Genomic DNA, 16,879 nt, shown 5'->3' on the forward strand with positions numbered 1-16,879 from the left:
TTTTTGTTGCTGTTGTTCCGTGCTGTGCCACTGAGGCTGGTCCTGGGGCCGTGTCAGCATATCTAGGACACACAACTCAGAAGCTAGTCTGCTTGTGCTTTGCCTTTGTCTTCATTTTTATGTATACCTTTCAACTTAAAAGGCATAGCTTCTGTTTAAGGACCAGTTGTTTAGGAATTTATGATGGGAGAACATTTTCTATTTGAAACAAAGTAAAAAAGAAACCTTTAATCAGGAAGAATTTATGTAATTTGATATTTAAATGCTTTTTAATTCTTTGGCTTCTCATTTTCATTTATTTAATAAGGTTAGGATCAATTTGAGGACAGGGATCATGTCTCCTGTGCTAATGCATTTTCCCCTTTATGCTTGCACGTGCGCTGGGCACCCTTTCGGCTGCCTGATGCAGATTGAAGAGAGCTAGCTCCATGTGCGTGTTCCAAGTTGGAACAGGTGAGCATTAGACGCTAGGAGGAATGTATGGTTCCTGGAACTATTGTTTTTTTATCATTATCTTTTGGTCATTATTACATGAAATCATTAAAATCTTAAAAATTGTTAGTTTTTCTTAAGAATGTATGTATACTTGTCATTCTTTTCTACTTTTTTATTATCTTAGCAGATATTGGTTATTCACTGAGAAGACCAAATTTTTGTTTTGGTTGGTTTTGCTGCTTAATGATATTTTAAACTCATCTCAATGGTGTTTTTACATGGACTCCTAAAATTGGTCATTTTCCTCAATTTTCTGTTGTTTAAATGTTTTCAGAAAGAAAAACTGCTCCTGGTGTTTGGGTCCCTTGGAGAAACCATGTGTTACCATAAGAGTAGCGTTGATTTAGAGCAAACAGAGATGCTGCTGGTGCACCACAGGATGGCCTTTGTCAGCACCTCACTGTTTGCGGTTCGCCTGTTGCAAACACTTCTCCCTGTTGAAAAGGTAAGGTAGAGGATGCTGTTACTTGTAGTTCACTGAATTTTAAATACATGCTCTCTTGTAAATTTCTTTTGATCATTTCATGGTGCCAACGTGTTCTACTGTAAGACCCATTTTTGAAATAAGAGTATATAAAAATATTTTATTTACTCATTTATTTTCATACAATTATTTTAAATGTACAAATTGATATAACTAACATTTTGACTTTTTTTTTTTCTGTGGTACTGGTGATTGAGCCCAGGGTCTTGTGCATTCGAGGCCAGCACTCTACCAACTGAGCTATATCTCCAGCTCCAGCAGTCGTTTTTGTTGCACATGTTGATTGTAATTCTGAATATTCATTTGCTTATTCCTTTACTTGTCCATTCATGAATATTTAGTTGATTGCCTATATACTGGGCTAGCAGTATTACATGCTGGATGTAAAACTAGTAAGTTAGAATTGGTCCCATAGAATTTAGTTTTGTGTAAACGATAAGACTTACTAGTAAGTTAGCTTTCTAAGTCAGTATGTTTGAATTACCTGGTTTCATTTCTTTAGTAACTTGATTTCAAAGCCAGCCTCAGCAATTAAGTGAGGCCATAAGCAAATCAGCAAGACCTTGTCTGTAAGTAAAATACAAAAAAAGGCTCAGTGGTTGAGTGCCCCTGGGTTCAATTCCTGGTACCAAAATAAAAAAGGATTACATATTTTGTCTTTATTGCCTAAAACTGTCTACAAGTGGTCTAATCTGTTGGTGATGCTTTCCATTGAATTTTTGATTTGGTTTATTGATTACTTCATTTTGAGAATTTCTGCTTGATTTTTTTTCAGAATCTCTTTCTCTTTATTGAAGTGATCTTTCAGTTTCTGTATTTTCTCTCTGCTATCACTCCTTACATTGTCCTTTACCTTGCAGATTAGTTTAACTGTGTTCATTCCAAAGTCTTTCTCTGACATTTCTTCCACTGTGGTGGCAGTGAAATCTGTTATTGAAGTATCTTGGTTTGTTTGAGGCAATTTGTTCCCATGCTTTTTCATGTTCTTTGTGTGTCCGCCCATCTAACAAGATGGATGTGAGGCAATAGAGTTTCTATACTGTGGAATGAAGTGTCCCGGAAGGTTTTCAATACCTTCCCATTTAGGAGAGAAATAACAACAACCAATGAAAACAATATACAGCATTAAACCAGAGAGTTCCTGCTATGATGTCTACAATGTTGTCACGATGAACAGAAATGATGTGATCAGTTATTCCCTATAATAAATGGCAAGTTTGCAAAAGGGTTTACCATTTCAAGTGGTGGACAGGGAAAAAACAGAAGTGATGTAGGATGTGATGATTATGAGGGAAGAGGAGAGAAGATATAAGAAAAAAATAAGGAAGACTGAAAGAACAATAGAGATTGGCTGTTAGGAAAAAAGAGAAAGAGATTCAAGGGAAACTAATGAGTTTTCCTAGTCCTTAGAAAACTGATCCATGAATGACTGTTTTCAAAAATGTTAGAAATGAGAAAAGAAAAATAATACCAAATATGATTATGTATAAATGTGCATGAACCATTGTGGTCACAATTAAGCAGAGAAAAGAAAAACGGGGGGAAAAAAAAGATCTCAGTGAGAAGTTAAAGAATTGTTTCCATGGAATTGAGAAGATTCTCAGCTTCCATTCGCAGCAGCGTTAGGTGTGGTGGTCTAGAGTGTGATGCTTGCTCCACTCTCAGGGTGGGGTTGCTGGAGTGAGTGAGAGAGGAAATCCTGTAGGCAGAACTCCTGGAGTGGGGCTTCATTCTTAGGTAGACTTCAGGCTCTTCGCTGGATGCCTTTTGGTCTGGAGATGCTAAATCAGTGCACCTCCAAGGCTCAGCACTTGCTGGTCCTTCCTTGAAGACTGCACCCCAGGATCTCCCCTGGGTTCCACTCACATGGTGGAGGAACCCATTCTTAGTCTCCTATATCACCTGCAGACCTTGTGTTTCCTGATCTTGGGTTTAGTTTTCAAACTCAGTCTCTTTTGCCCCCACCCTTTCAATTTCCTGGCCATGTGCATCTCTCACAATTGGTCCTGCAAGCAGCTGGATTAAAAAGGAAGGGGAGAGCTGGGTGGGTTTCCCTGACTAGTTAGTTGTCCCCTGTGTAAACCTCTCTCCATGTGTGATTTCCCCCTGGTCACTTAGACACACTCTGTGTCGTGCAGTGTGGGTTTGCCAGGTCTGTATTTCAGGCCAGACTCGGGTGCCAGGACTCAGCTCCCTCAGCTGCTGGTCCCTGTGCTGCTGCTACAGAATGATTCCTCACTCTGTCATTGAATGCCGCGGGAGAGATGGCGGCTTCTTTCCCATACAAGGACATGGTGCATCTCACCTTTCAGTTTAGTTGGGGAGTGTCTTTGATCTCGCAACGCTCTGTGCCAGACACACTTCTGGCCTCCTAAAAATTTGGATTCCTTTAATTCCCTATCCCTCCACTTTGCTCTTGGAGAGACCCCTCTGGCTGGTGTCTCCAGCGACTGTGGTACTGGAGATCTCTTCCTTATTTTATTATATCCACCTCCTGAGAGTTCCCAGTCTGTTCTGAGTGTCCAGTAATAAATTCCAGGAAAGCCCCCACCCCTTGCCCCACCTTTGTTGTCCACCCACCTTGCTGAGAGGTTGTGGTCTGCTTTCTTGGTTTCATGCCATGGAGCAGCCAGGAAGGTGACCTGCTCTATTCTGCCATCTTGAAACCTCCTCGTCTAATATTAGTTTTGAGGCTTTTTTTCTTTTATCTTTAAAATCAGAATGAAGGGTAGGAATGTAGCAAGAGTGTGCGTATGTAGAGTTCCCAAGGTTTTGAAGGTCCTAGCACTGGGGGAAATAATCAAATTGAGAGCATCTGTAAAAATTATTATTTTAAACATTTACTATTATCTAATATACATGTTCCAGTTACTTAGGCACTTCATAAATGTTAATGGGTACTAAATATTTCATCATAAAGATATTCTATAGTTTGCATAAGCATTCTAGAAATTAGACACTTAGGGTTTTTATTGTGCATATGTTTTAATGAATAACATTTTAAAATATGTACATATACATATTTACTCATTTTGGATTCTTAGGTTCTTATTAACATCAGATAGAGACAGAGAATGCTCAAACATGTTTTTATTATAAGCATAATTTTAAAATAATACAGTTTCACAGATTTCATTATTTTTACTACAGAATGGATACAAAAAATATAGTATATGGAAAAGATAATTGTGAGGTTATATGGGAGAATATTACTAAAATTAAACAGTTTTCAAAATTTGAAAAATGTAGGCCGATAACTTTTCTATGTCTTGCTAATCACAGTTTCTGAAATTGTATAGTATGATAGTGTAATTTGGCTATCAGTTTTCAATGATTTTTAATATATTGTTGAAAGAAAAACTATAAAAGTCTATAAAGACTTGTATGCTTTTTTAATTATACATAATGTAGTAGTTTACAAAAGTGTATATACTTTGATGCACTTTTTAGCAAGTGAAGCCATCTGTTTTAAGAAAGTGACTTTCCCACCCTGAACAAAATTCTTTTTTTTTTTTTCGTTTTTGTTTTGGCACCAGGGAGTGAATCCAGGAGTGTTCAACCACTGAGCCACATCTCCAGCCCTTTTTTATATTTTTTAATTAGAGACAGGGTCTTAGTGAGTTGCTTAGGGCCTCGTTAAATTGTTGAAGCTGGCTTTGAACTCACAATCCTCTTGCCACAGCCTCATGAGCCCCTGGGATTACACATATGTACCACCACGCCCAGCCTGAAAAAAGTTCTTGTTAAAACAGTAGAATTTCAAAACCTTCTTCCCTTCAATTCATTACTTCTTCCTCCTCCCTAAAACTAAAATTCTTTAGGAAGGACTTCTATCACTATAGATCAGTTTGCTTGTTTTTGAACATTGTTTAAGTGGACTTTTTTTTTTTTTTTTTTTTTTTTAGGATTCATTACTTGTTGTTGTTTGTTGCAGTAATTTGCTTTTATTATTATTATTGTTCATCATTATTGTTGCTTGTGGCAATACTTTTTTGTTATTATATTTTGCGGTGTTAGTTAGAGGGGATTGAACTCAGGGCCTTGTGTATGCTAAGTAAATGCTTTACTACTGAGTCACATCCCCAGCTCTTTTTATTTTGAGACAGGGTCTTCCTTGCTAAGTTGCATAGGCTGGGTGGCCTCTAACTTTCAGTGTTCCTGCCTCAGCCTTTCAAGCAGCGAGGATTACAGGTGGTACGCACCAATGGGCTCAGCAATTTGTTCATTTTTATCACAAAACACTATTCCATTTTATAAGTGTATTCAAAATGATTCATATTACTAGATCACATGTGAAAACAAGAATAGAGCATTAAATTTTAAATATTATGTTTTGCTTTATAGAAAACCATATCACTTATTAATTTTTAACTTTTATTCATTAGTCATGTTTCTGAAGTAATTTTTCTTTTGGGTACTGGGAATTGAACTCAGGGGCACTTTTGCTGAGGCTGGCTTTGAACTTATGATCCTCCTGCCTCATCCTCCTAAGCTGCTGGGATTACAGGAGTGTGCCACTGCCTCCGGCGGAAGTATTAGTTTTTTGTTTTGAAGAATGATAATTTTCTAAGGTATAAACGTTAAAAATGGAAGAATTATAGTCATATAAGATTATAATTATATTTAAAATGTGGGTGTCTTTCTTTGTAGAATAATATTTTATAAGTGAAAACTGTTGCTTCTGTAATAATTTATTATTTATAACTATTATAAATACGTATATAATAAATAAGCACTTATTATCAGTGATCAATTTATGGGATGAAGAACTAATAGAAAACCTATGTATCCTATCAACTGTATCAGACAGTTTATTGTATTTTCTTAATCTATATGCTTATTTTGATAGAATCAATTAGAATAGAAGTTAGTAATTTTTTTTCTTTTTTTTTTTGATTTGGGTTCATGATAGAATAATGCGAAGTTTCCCTCGGCTCTGATCATCACGGAGAGCTGGGGAGAGATTTTTGAGATTTCCCAGCTGTATGGAGAGGGAGGGCTGAGGGTCACACCCCTGTTGTTGCTGATTTCACTTTGGAGCCATCCCATCCGCCGAACTCTAAGCAGGAAGAGTGAAACAGGCGGTATAGCGATACCAGATTTTAAACTATACTACAGAGCAATAGTAACAAAACCAGCATGGTACTGGTACCAAAACAGGCGGGTAGACCAATGGTACAGAATAGAGGACACAGAGACCAATCCAAAAAATTAGAACTTCCTTATATTAGACAAAGGTGCTAAAAGCATGCAGTGGAGAAAGGATAGCATCTTCAACAAATGGTGCTGGGAGAACTGGAAATCCATATGCAACAAAATGAAACTGAATCCCTTTCTCTCACCGTGCACAAAAGTTAACTCAAAATGGATCAAGGAGCTAGGAATCAAACCAGAAACTCTGCGTCTAATAGAAGAAAAAGTTGGCTCTAATCTCCATCTCGTGAGGTCGGACTCCAAATTCCTTAATAGGACACCTATAGCACAAGAGTTAAAATCAAGAATCAACAAATGGGACGTACTCAAACTAAAAAGATTTTTCTTAGCAAGAGAAACAATAAGAGAGGTAAATAGGGAGCCTACATCCTGGAAACAAATTTTTACCCCTTACACTTCAGATAGAGCCCTAATCTCCAGAATATACAAAGAACTTAAAAAAAATGAAACAATAAGAAAACAAATAACCCAATTAACAAATGGGCCAAGGATCTGAACAGACACTTCTCAGAGAAGGATATACAATCAATCAACAAATACAAGGAAAAATGCTCACCATCTCTAGCAATCAGAGAAATGCAAATTAAAAACCACTTTAAGATACCATCTCACTCCAGTAAGAATGGCAGCCATTATGAAGTCAAACAACAAGAAGTGCTGGTGAGGATGTGGGGAAGAGGGTACACTTATCCATTGCTGGTGGACTGCAAATTGGTGCGGCCAATTTGGAAAGCAGTATGGAGATTCCTTGGAAAGGTGGGAATGGAACCACCATTCGACCCAGCTATTGCCCTTCTCGGACTATTCCCAAAAGACCTAAAAAGAGCGTACTACAGGGATACAGCTACATCAATGTTCATAGCAGCACAATTCACAATAGCTAGACTGTGGAGCCAACCTAGATGTCCTTCAATAGATGAATGAATTAAAAAATGTGGCATTTATACACAATGGAATATTACTCAGCGCTAAAAAATAGCAAAATCATGGCATTTGCAGGGAAATGGATGGCATTAGAGCAGATTATGCTAAGTGAAGTTAGCCAGTCCTTAAAAAACAAATGCCGAATGTCTTCTTTGATATAAGGAGGGTGACTCAAAACAGAGCAGGGAGGAAGAGCATGAGAAGAAGATTACCATTAAGCAGGGACGAGAGGTGGGAGGGAATGGGAGAGAGAAGGGGAATTGCACGGAAGATGGAAGGAGACCCTCATTGTTATACAAAATTACATAGAAGAGGATGTGAGGGGAAAGGGGGAAAAAAAAGAGAGAAATGAGTTACAGTAGATGGGATAGAGATGATGGGAGGGGAGGGGGGATAAGAAGGGGATAGGAAGGGCAGCAGAATACAACAGACACTAGTTATGGCAGTATGTATAAATGTGGATGTGTAACCAATGTGATCCTGCAATCTGTACACGTGGGAAAAATAAGACTTCATACCCCATTTGAATCAAATGTATGATATATGATATGTCAAGATCATTGTAATGTTTTTAGAAACCAATAACAAAAAAAAGAATAATGCGAAGTTGATACTCCATGCTTTTGTTTTGTTTTGAAGGTAATTTTCTTTATGAAAAAAAATACCTATACTTTTTGGTAGCTCTTAAATATATAATTTTAAGCTTCATTAAAACAATTTTGCTCATTGTAGGGGATTGTAATTAAGGTTTATAGGTGGTTATATTTGCTTTGATTGATTAACCAAGAACTTTTAAAATGATCTAAACAAAAAATATGATTACTATGCTTTTAAGTTTCTTCGGTTTACATAAATATAAGGTTTTGCTGCCCTCTGCCTGTTGCTAGCCCACCAACAACTGAAGTAGAACTTGACACCTTTAAAGTGGTTTTTTTGAATTCCTATTTATGAACATAGATCTGTGTAGGGACTTATTGAATTTGGTAAATTGACCTCAGAGATCTTTTTGAAACTGATATTTTTTGATTTTAAATGACATAGGAGAGTACTCATGTATAGGTTTAAATGAAGATAATTTGGCAAAATATATTTTGGTTTGGTAAATTTACCAAACTTATAAACCAAATGAAGGTAATTTTATTTTGAAAAACATCTGAAAATGAGAGTTAAAAGTACTGTCCTTTTATAAGTGAAAACTGTTGCTTCTGTAATAATTTATTATTTATAACTATTATAAATATGTATATAATAAATAAGCACTTATTATCAGTGATCAATTTATAGGATGAAGAACTAATGGAAAACCTATGTATCCTGTCAACTGTATCATACAGTTTATTGTAATGTGTTGGAATCAGCATCATAGAGTAGTCTGATAACTGCTATTACTCTTACTCAGTGAGCAAAGCTGACTGAGGGTAAGGAAATATTTATATATCACAGTTTTGGCTTTTCATGGTACAGCTGATTAATTCAGCGCAATGTAGAAACATATCTCCTAAAAATATTGTTAATCACATTTTGCATATTCTGGTTCATGAGGTCTAGGTTAGGGAAAGTCTGCACTCATTATCCAGCTCTTAGATAATGCCATCTCTGCTCTGATTGGCAATAGACCACTGATCCCTCAGTGCAGGAGATGTTGTTGATTCTTCTCATCCATCATCGGTGATGGATGCGCACTGTAACACCTTTACTTTTAGTTCTAAACAACATGTGATTAATGCTTATACTTGTAATCAGCTGATTTAAGTCTGTGGTATGAATGTGATTATCCTATGGAGCCGTGCCAGGATTAAGCTTCCGACCTTACTTAGGATTGTGTTTTGAGTTACTGAAGGGACAGTTTCAGATGTAGATATGTGGAGTAAAAAGGTCAGAATTCTTTGGTGAAGTGAAAGGAGGACAGAAAGGAAGTAAGTGTTCATTGAGTGCTATAAAATGTAGGTTCTGCTTGATACTTGTTCAATTTCATAGCAGTTATTATTTTTTGACTAAAGTTAGAGAACATTTTAAAAAACTAAAACCCAGATTTTTCGGAGTTAGATCCACTATGATATAGTATTTTAGTATGGTGTTCAAGTAACCAAGCCTTTTTTTTTGCTAATTCTTCTTTATCTTCCTGTTAAAAAGGTAGAATTCCAGGACTGACCAAGGCCCTCATAAGATGTCATTCCATTTATGATCTTTAAATGCCATCTCTATTTGACATTTCCCAAATGTATCTGTCCAGATCAGACACGTCACCTGACTCCAAACTTACGTAATCCAGTATTCTTTCTGATGTTTTTACTTCCATGACAATACCTCCAGCTTCATGTCCCAAACCTAACTCTTTGTCTCTCTACCCAAATGTTGTCTTCACCGTTTATATATATGGCCCCTTGATCAACTATTGATCGAGGCAAAAAACCTTAGAGGTGGCCTCGATTGCTGTCTCTCAGTCACACCTAGATCCAATCCCTGGGCAGAATTTGCCATTTCTCCTTGAGTATCTACCCTGAATTTGAACTGAATCAAACCCATCCTCCAGCTTCGCCTGGGTTATTGCAGTGAACTCCTCATTGTTTTCCCAGCTTCCACCATTGCACTTTACCATTTTTCTCCACAAACTGATCCTTTGTCAAAACCTTCCAGCAGTTTTCATCAGTGAGCAAGTGAATCTTACCTGATGTGGCATGCAACTGCTCTCTGTCTCTGTGGGCCAGACTTATCTACCCTGAGCTCCTTGCAGCCAAAATGTAGCCTCTCCGAGTCTTTGTACTTGAAGTTTCCTCCTCCATGACTGCTTTCCCTCCAGATATCCACATGGCTTCTAACTATCAGGTTTCTGCTCACATGTCGCTAGGTTAGAAAGGCCTTCTACCTCAGCTTTCAAGTGCCAGTGCTTCCCCTACCTCCACTCCCTTACCCATTCCTGCACTTCTAGACACATCTGACAGATTTTGGGGGTGGGGTTTGTTTCACCCTCTGCCTTCCCCGAAGGAATGTCAGCTTCTTGAGGGCCAGGGTTAAAGTTTGGTTTTGCTTCCTGCTGTATTTTGAGGATCGGAATGGTGTCTGACATATGGGAGAACGTAGTGGGAGCTCAATTAATAAATCCTGAGTGAGTGTCTCATAGGTGAGCGGATAATGTACTGCTCCCCCCACCACTAGTTCTTTATAAAGTAATAAATTTCTCTTTGCTTTCTCATAGTGTCTGTCTTACTTAGTCTAGAGGTTTCTTTTGCTTTGTGACCTAAAAATTCAGTTCCTTTAGTTTTGGATCTTTATTTGGCAACCTTATTTTATTTCAGCCAGTTTTTAATTGATTCAGCTCTTAATATTAGACATTCATGATTATCTTTAAAGCAGATCATCCATAAAATTAATCTTGACCAGCACCCTCTTCATAAAGACAGCTTTTCAGCCGTATTAGTGAATCTGTTAAATGGTGTCTCAGTATAGACTTTTCAGTTCTTTAACTAATGTTTAGAATCTTACCACAAACTAGAATCACTAAAAAATAGCTGATTTAGTTTTAAATCCTTTAAGTTATAAAATATATCTAATCAAGTATAATATAATAAAATTGTCTTTTATGAGTATTCTAGAACTGTTTTGAATATGTTGTATTTTCCCTTTATTTATTTTTTTTAAAAGAGAGAGAGAGAGAGAGAATTTTAATATTTATTTTTTAGTTTTCGGCGGACACAACATCTTTGTTTGTATGTGGTGTTGAGGATTGAACCCGGGCGGCACGCATGCCAGGCAAGAGCGCTACCGCTTGAGCCACATCCACAGCCCTGTATTTTCCCTTTAAATGACAAGACAAAAAGTTGATTTCTGTTGAGATCACTCTAGTTCTACCTGATTCAATGTTAGTCAATTTAATATGTAGTAGTACATAAGTAGTATCTCAGTGTTTGTGTTCATTTTTGTGAAGGGGAAGTGTTGTCGCAGACTTGTATTGGGTCATTGTGGAAAGTGGTGAGCATATATATGTAATTACTTAGAGAAGAAGGACTTGTCCTGTACTTGAAGGATAAACTGTGCAGAGCTTAGGAAGAGAGTAATCCTGGGTGTTAGTTTGGGGAAGGGAAGAAGAAAGTACTCAGTATTCTGGGCTTTCAGAAAGAATTGATGTTTGGACGTAAGACATTTTGGGCATAAAAAAATTGCATTTCACAATGACATAGGGGTAGATGGTATGTTGGGAAATAGAATTTTCTTTGAAAAAAGCCTAGATTTTTGTGGTAGAGAATTACTAAAAAGGAAGTTGGACTAGATTAAGATTATAGTCTTATCATATTTTTATAAAATTATTTCTTAAACAAAATTCTAATTTTTTTTGATTTATCAAGGCAAGTGAGTTTTTACCAGAGACGATGTCAACAGCATTATTTCTTCTTTCTTTGGACATGCCTGTTTCATTGGAATATCCAACTATTCACGAAGCTGTTGTGGCCTATTTGGAACAGCTGAATTCTGAAAACTACAGTATTTATAAACGAGCTGCAGAGGCTATTTATTCAATTGAATGTACCTGTAACTTCCTGTCTGATGTGGGGAAGGAGGTAAGATGTTTGTTGATACCTCTTTTAAAAACTTGTAATGAAGTATTCAGAAAATTTAACCTACACAAGTTAATGGATATATAAAAATTGAATTGCTACAGATGAGATATGTTATTATTGAGTGGATCTATTAGTAGATTAAAGTAAGGACATGATTTGTATAAAAATAAAACAAATACTTCACATTAATGAATGGTGCTTATTTAAATATCAGTGTTCAAATAAAGAAATATTTAATTCCAAGTATCTTAATACTTAATAGTGAGTACCTAAATGAAGTAACTTGCTGTATACAAACTAAGTGATGATTGATGTAACCATAGAATTATGAGGACCATTTTAGGGAATACTTGCTGACATTTTTTGTTTTTATTTTATAGACACTTATTACATATTCATACTTAGAACCCTGTTTTTTTTTATTGAATGCAGTTATGAACTACATGGCTTATAAAATAATAAGATACTTTAGGTATAATGTTGTAGTAATAGTTATGTATTTGTATTTATCCCTTTAAAAAAAACACTGTTAGGGCATTACTTGGTATGCTGTCAATGAGAGGATTAGTGGGTCTTAGAGATGATGTTGACTACAATAATGTTTTACTGTCTGAGAATATCAAAATGGATCCTGAAGGTATCGAAGAATTAGAGACAAAAATCCTGTTCCTTTTGGACCCTACAGAGGAGTATATCTGAATCTCATATTTATAATTTTCCTTTATTTACTTATTTACTTTTTCTTCCTTCTCCTCCTCCTCCTCTTTTACTTTCTTTCTTTTCCTTTTTAGTACCTTGATCCACTGGCCTATGTCTTTTGGGAGAATTATTTCTGTAGTACTCTGCATGGTGATTTAATTACAATGTATCAAATGTCCTATGTGTTCCTACTGGGACTGGTCAGGGTGTTAGAAGAGTACCCTCACCCTGCCTTTAGCAGGGATGCAGGGACCCAAGCTAGTAGTTAAAGAACTAGGCAACTATGTTGCAGCTTCCTGCCTGCTGGTGTGAAACAGGAGTTCCCAGAGCTACTCCCAGTTTGGCATTTTTAGGTTGCTTGTTGAGAAAGTGGATGTACATGTATGCAAATATGAGCGATCTCAGGGTCTCTGAATAATTTTTCTGAGTTTCTTAGTTAGCTGTTGAGAATTTTATTCTATATGAACTTAACATTTATTATCCTATTCTGCTTCTTTTTCAGGGAGAGAAGAATTTCTTAGAATTAGTGGAGCTAGCTGACCAAGCCTTGTGTAGCTTTTCCTATCATCAGCATTTCCCTCTAATAAAAGAAATCATCTGCATTTGTTCAAAGATGTAATATTTTCTTTCTTAATATGATTCTATTATTGTAGGACACTGTGTGTGTGTGTGTGTGTGTGTGTGTAAGTTTAGGAGTAATGAGAATTAAAATGACCTTAAATCTTTATTACTGATAGTTTAAATTGCTTTTCCATATGTCTGACTTGTAAACTATATATGTATAGCTGCATTGTATACATATAGTTTTTTTAAAATTATTTTTAAGTTGTAGTTGGACACAATACCTTTATTTTATTTATTTTTATGTGGTGCTGAGGATCGAACCCAGGGCCTCACACATACTAGGCAAGTGCTCTACCACTGAGCCACAACCCCAGCCCCACAGAGTTTATTTAAGAGTAAATTTTAAAAATGTCATGCCCATAATCAAAATGGTAACCTTTGGATTTTTATACATTTGTTTTGGTGTCCATCCAGACCAAATGTTCAAACACATTTATTTACCTTTAAAGTTTTAATTGATAGTTTACATTTCAAGTTTTATAAGTCTTATTATTTTATACCTTTTTCTTAAATGGAAGTTTGAAAAGCACTATTGTTGATTAATTTGTTTTGAGGACATTGGAGAAAATTCCTGTTTAGAAATAAATATCTTCATTGCTTTGTAATAATAAATCTATTACATGTTTAACATTAATTATGAGATTTTAAAAGGCATTTTAAAAAATTCTCTTTGAGAACATTTTCTACTCTAAAACAAGTGTTTAGGTAATTTCCAGTAGTCTGTTTAGTTATATCCCAGCTGGAGGAAGTAGAGTAGGAAGATGTCTCCTTCAGTATGCTTTGCAGTCTTTTCTTAGCTCTGACTTGCCTTACACATCTTGGATGTTTTCCTTTTTTACCAGTTGGAAATCTGCACAGGCCAGTCCACTGCTGCAAGGAGAAAGTCAGAAAGTGTTCCTGCACATGTTGTCCCACCCATTGCCACAAGTGAAAGCTGAAACTTACAACTGCTGTCTGGAGATGGTTAAGGTGGCGGTTGGTTTTGTTTTGAGAACTAGTAATGGGTTCTCTTATTAGTCTTCCAGAATTAAATTACTTGACCTTTTGCGTGAGATATAAAAAAACAATATTCTATAAAAATACATGTCAATTCTAGGAAATATGTACTATTTTAAAAAAAATGTTATTTGTTCTTTTTAGGAAATATGATACTACTAAATTCCTTTAGCTTAGTAAGTCTAGCAATTGAATTGCTTTATTATATTTTAACATTCTTGTATGTACTATGTATAACAAATGTTTGTATTTTGCCATTTTTTACTTCTGATCCATTTTAATGTATTTATTTATTTATTTTTGTGGTTCTGAAGATCAAACCTGGAATCTCGAGCATGCCAGGCAAAGCACTCTACCACTGAGCTATACTCTTGGCCCACTTCTGATCTGTTTTTATTCACACAAATAGAAATACTGCAGAGTGGAAGCTTCTTTCTTTTCTCTTCACTCTTCTTCCTCCCCAGTGCAGCGTGGCCACTCATAAAGTTGGTCTGTGTCCTTCCCATCCATTTTTTAATGTATATGTTTACTATATACATATCTTTAAGTATGATATACTATTGTTTTCTCTTTTTAAAAACTATATGTCATACCACACATGATTTTACCAGTTGTTCTTTTCATTTCATGGTAGGATTTGAGGTCCACCTAGTTTATTCTTCCATATTGTTAAGCTTGAATAGCTTTTTTTTTTTTTTTTTTACTGGTAAATATTTAGGTTTAGCCCCACACCATACATACCCACACACTGTTTTTTTTTTGGTGGTGCTAGGAGTCCAACACAGGGTCAGACAAGCACTCTACCACTGAACTATATCCCTAGTGTGATTGAGTCCTTTTTACTAAAGTAAGTTTTTCAGTATTTTCTGACTTTGTGCCTATGTTTGGAAATGTTTTGATTTCACTTTACTTTTTTGTGGTGCTGGGGATCAAACTCAGGACTTTGCACATGCTAGACAAGCACTCTACTAACTGAGCTACATCTCTAGCCCTTCACTTTACTCTTGAATAATAATTTTCCTGAAATAGAATTATAGAATGACTGCTGTGTGTCCTTAGTACTTTTCCAGTGTTGCTTAATTCTTGTTAGACTTCTGCTTTTGATTAGTTTGCTACCAGCTAAATTATAATTTCTTTGTATTTTTTTTGCTTCTTACTTTTTTATTATATTACAAGCATTTGTCACATTTTTATAAACATGTCACTTACAATATTTAATCATTGCATAATATTCCACCACAATTTTATAACATGATTTTTGTAACAATTAGTCAGTTTTCTATCATATAAACTGTTTCCAATTTTTTATCTTCATATATAGTACAGCAGTGAATGTTTTTGTACATCATCTTTGTCCCACATTTAGGATTTGTTCTTTTTTTTTTTTTTCTTCTACAGATATTTATTGAGAATCCATTCTAAGCCAGACACTGTTCTAGGTGCTGCAGATACAATGTCACCGAAACATAGATGCATCAGTGTATTTTTTCCCTCTATAGTTTTTTTGTTTTTAAATTAAAAAAAAATCTTTTCTCTGGCATTCCATAGTTTCATTACAGTGTATTACTCTGCACACTTGTTTTTAAAATTTATTTTGCCTAGGACTTTTCAATGCAACACTCATGTCTGTCTCTGTCTGTATTCCTGTATAATTTTCAGTCATTATTAATTTGAATATTGCTTTCCTCCTATCCTGTCTACTCTCTCCAAGTCTTTATCTTTTTTTTCCCAGTTGCTTTTCTACTTCATGATCTCAGTGGTTCTTTTTAAATTTTTTTATTTGTTATAATTAGCTATACATGACAGTAGAATGCATTTGGAGAAGTCTCCCTTCTTTGAGGAATTTGTTTCTTGCAGATAACGTGCAGTTGAGTCTTTTTTAAAAATCTACTTTACCAGTCTGTCTTTTAATTAAAGAGCTGAGACCTTTTATATTTAGAATTATTATAGAGAAATGTTTATTGTTTCTTGTCTTTTTGATTTATTTCTAATGTTTAATCTAATTCTATTTTTTTTTTTACTTAATTACTCTTTTAATGACATTTATCTTTCCTGAGCTCTGGTGTTTTTGTTTTTTAACTTCTCTGTGTAAGATTTTTTAAGATATTTTGAGTTACTGGCTTAGTTGTTATAAATTCTTTTAGTTTATACTTACCTTGAAAGGTTTTAAGTTTCCTTCAATTCTGAAGGATAGCTTTGCTAGATATAGCAATGTTGTTTGGTAGTAATTTTCATTTAGTTCTTGAAACACATTATTCTATGACCTCTTGGATTTTTAGGGTTTCTGAGAAATCTTATGCTAATATGATTGGTTTATCTCTAAAGGTGACTTGTTTTTCTCTTGAGACTTTTAAAATTCTATTTTTATTCTGTATATTTAGCATTCTATTCATAATTTGTTGTGGAGAATTTCTTTTTTGATCTTGTCTAGTTGGGATTCTAAATGTCTCCTATATCTACATGTCCATAATATTTTCAAAGTTTGGAAAACAATGTTTTTTTCCTTTAATACAGTCTGAATATTCAAGGCCAGCCATCGTTTTCAGGCTCTGAGAGTTGGTTTTGTTCTTGATCTGATCCATTGCTATGACTTTCAACTGAATTTTTAAAATTAGATTTATCAAGTCTTTCATTTCTAAGATTTCTGTTTTACTCTTATTCAAAACCTCTGTCTCTTTATCGAAATGCTTTTTCACATTCTATACTTTTTTCTATAGTTCATTCCTTAGATCTGCTTAGATCTTGTTCTAATTATTTCAGCAAGTGATTCTTTGGTTTCTTTGTCTTGAATTTCTTCTACCTCAGTATCTGTGGATTCACTTTTTGGGGGACTATAAATTTTGGAGGTGTCTTGTTGGACTGTTTCTTCATGTTTTCTGATGTCCCA

General features: G+C 35.3%; 1 protein-coding gene across 5 annotated transcripts in view; it reads left to right on the top strand.

Moving 5' to 3' along the window:
* Rttn (rotatin) overlaps positions 1-16,879 on the top strand; it is a 157,452-nt gene that overhangs the window by 22,563 nt on the left and 118,010 nt on the right. For all 5 annotated transcript variants that reach the window (XM_027935354.2, XM_071602643.1, XM_071602641.1 and 2 more), the window contains 4 exons: positions 770-940; positions 11,461-11,673; positions 12,875-12,987; positions 13,839-13,965. In XM_027935354.2, coding sequence (XP_027791155.2) covers positions 770-940; positions 11,461-11,673; positions 12,875-12,987; positions 13,839-13,965 — 624 coding nt within the window. The remainder of the gene's footprint in view (positions 1-769; positions 941-11,460; positions 11,674-12,874; positions 12,988-13,838; positions 13,966-16,879) is intronic.

This window comes from Marmota flaviventris, chromosome 16, assembly GCF_047511675.1.
Source record: "Marmota flaviventris isolate mMarFla1 chromosome 16, mMarFla1.hap1, whole genome shotgun sequence".
NCBI classification, from domain to species: Eukaryota; Metazoa; Chordata; class Mammalia; order Rodentia; family Sciuridae; genus Marmota; species Marmota flaviventris.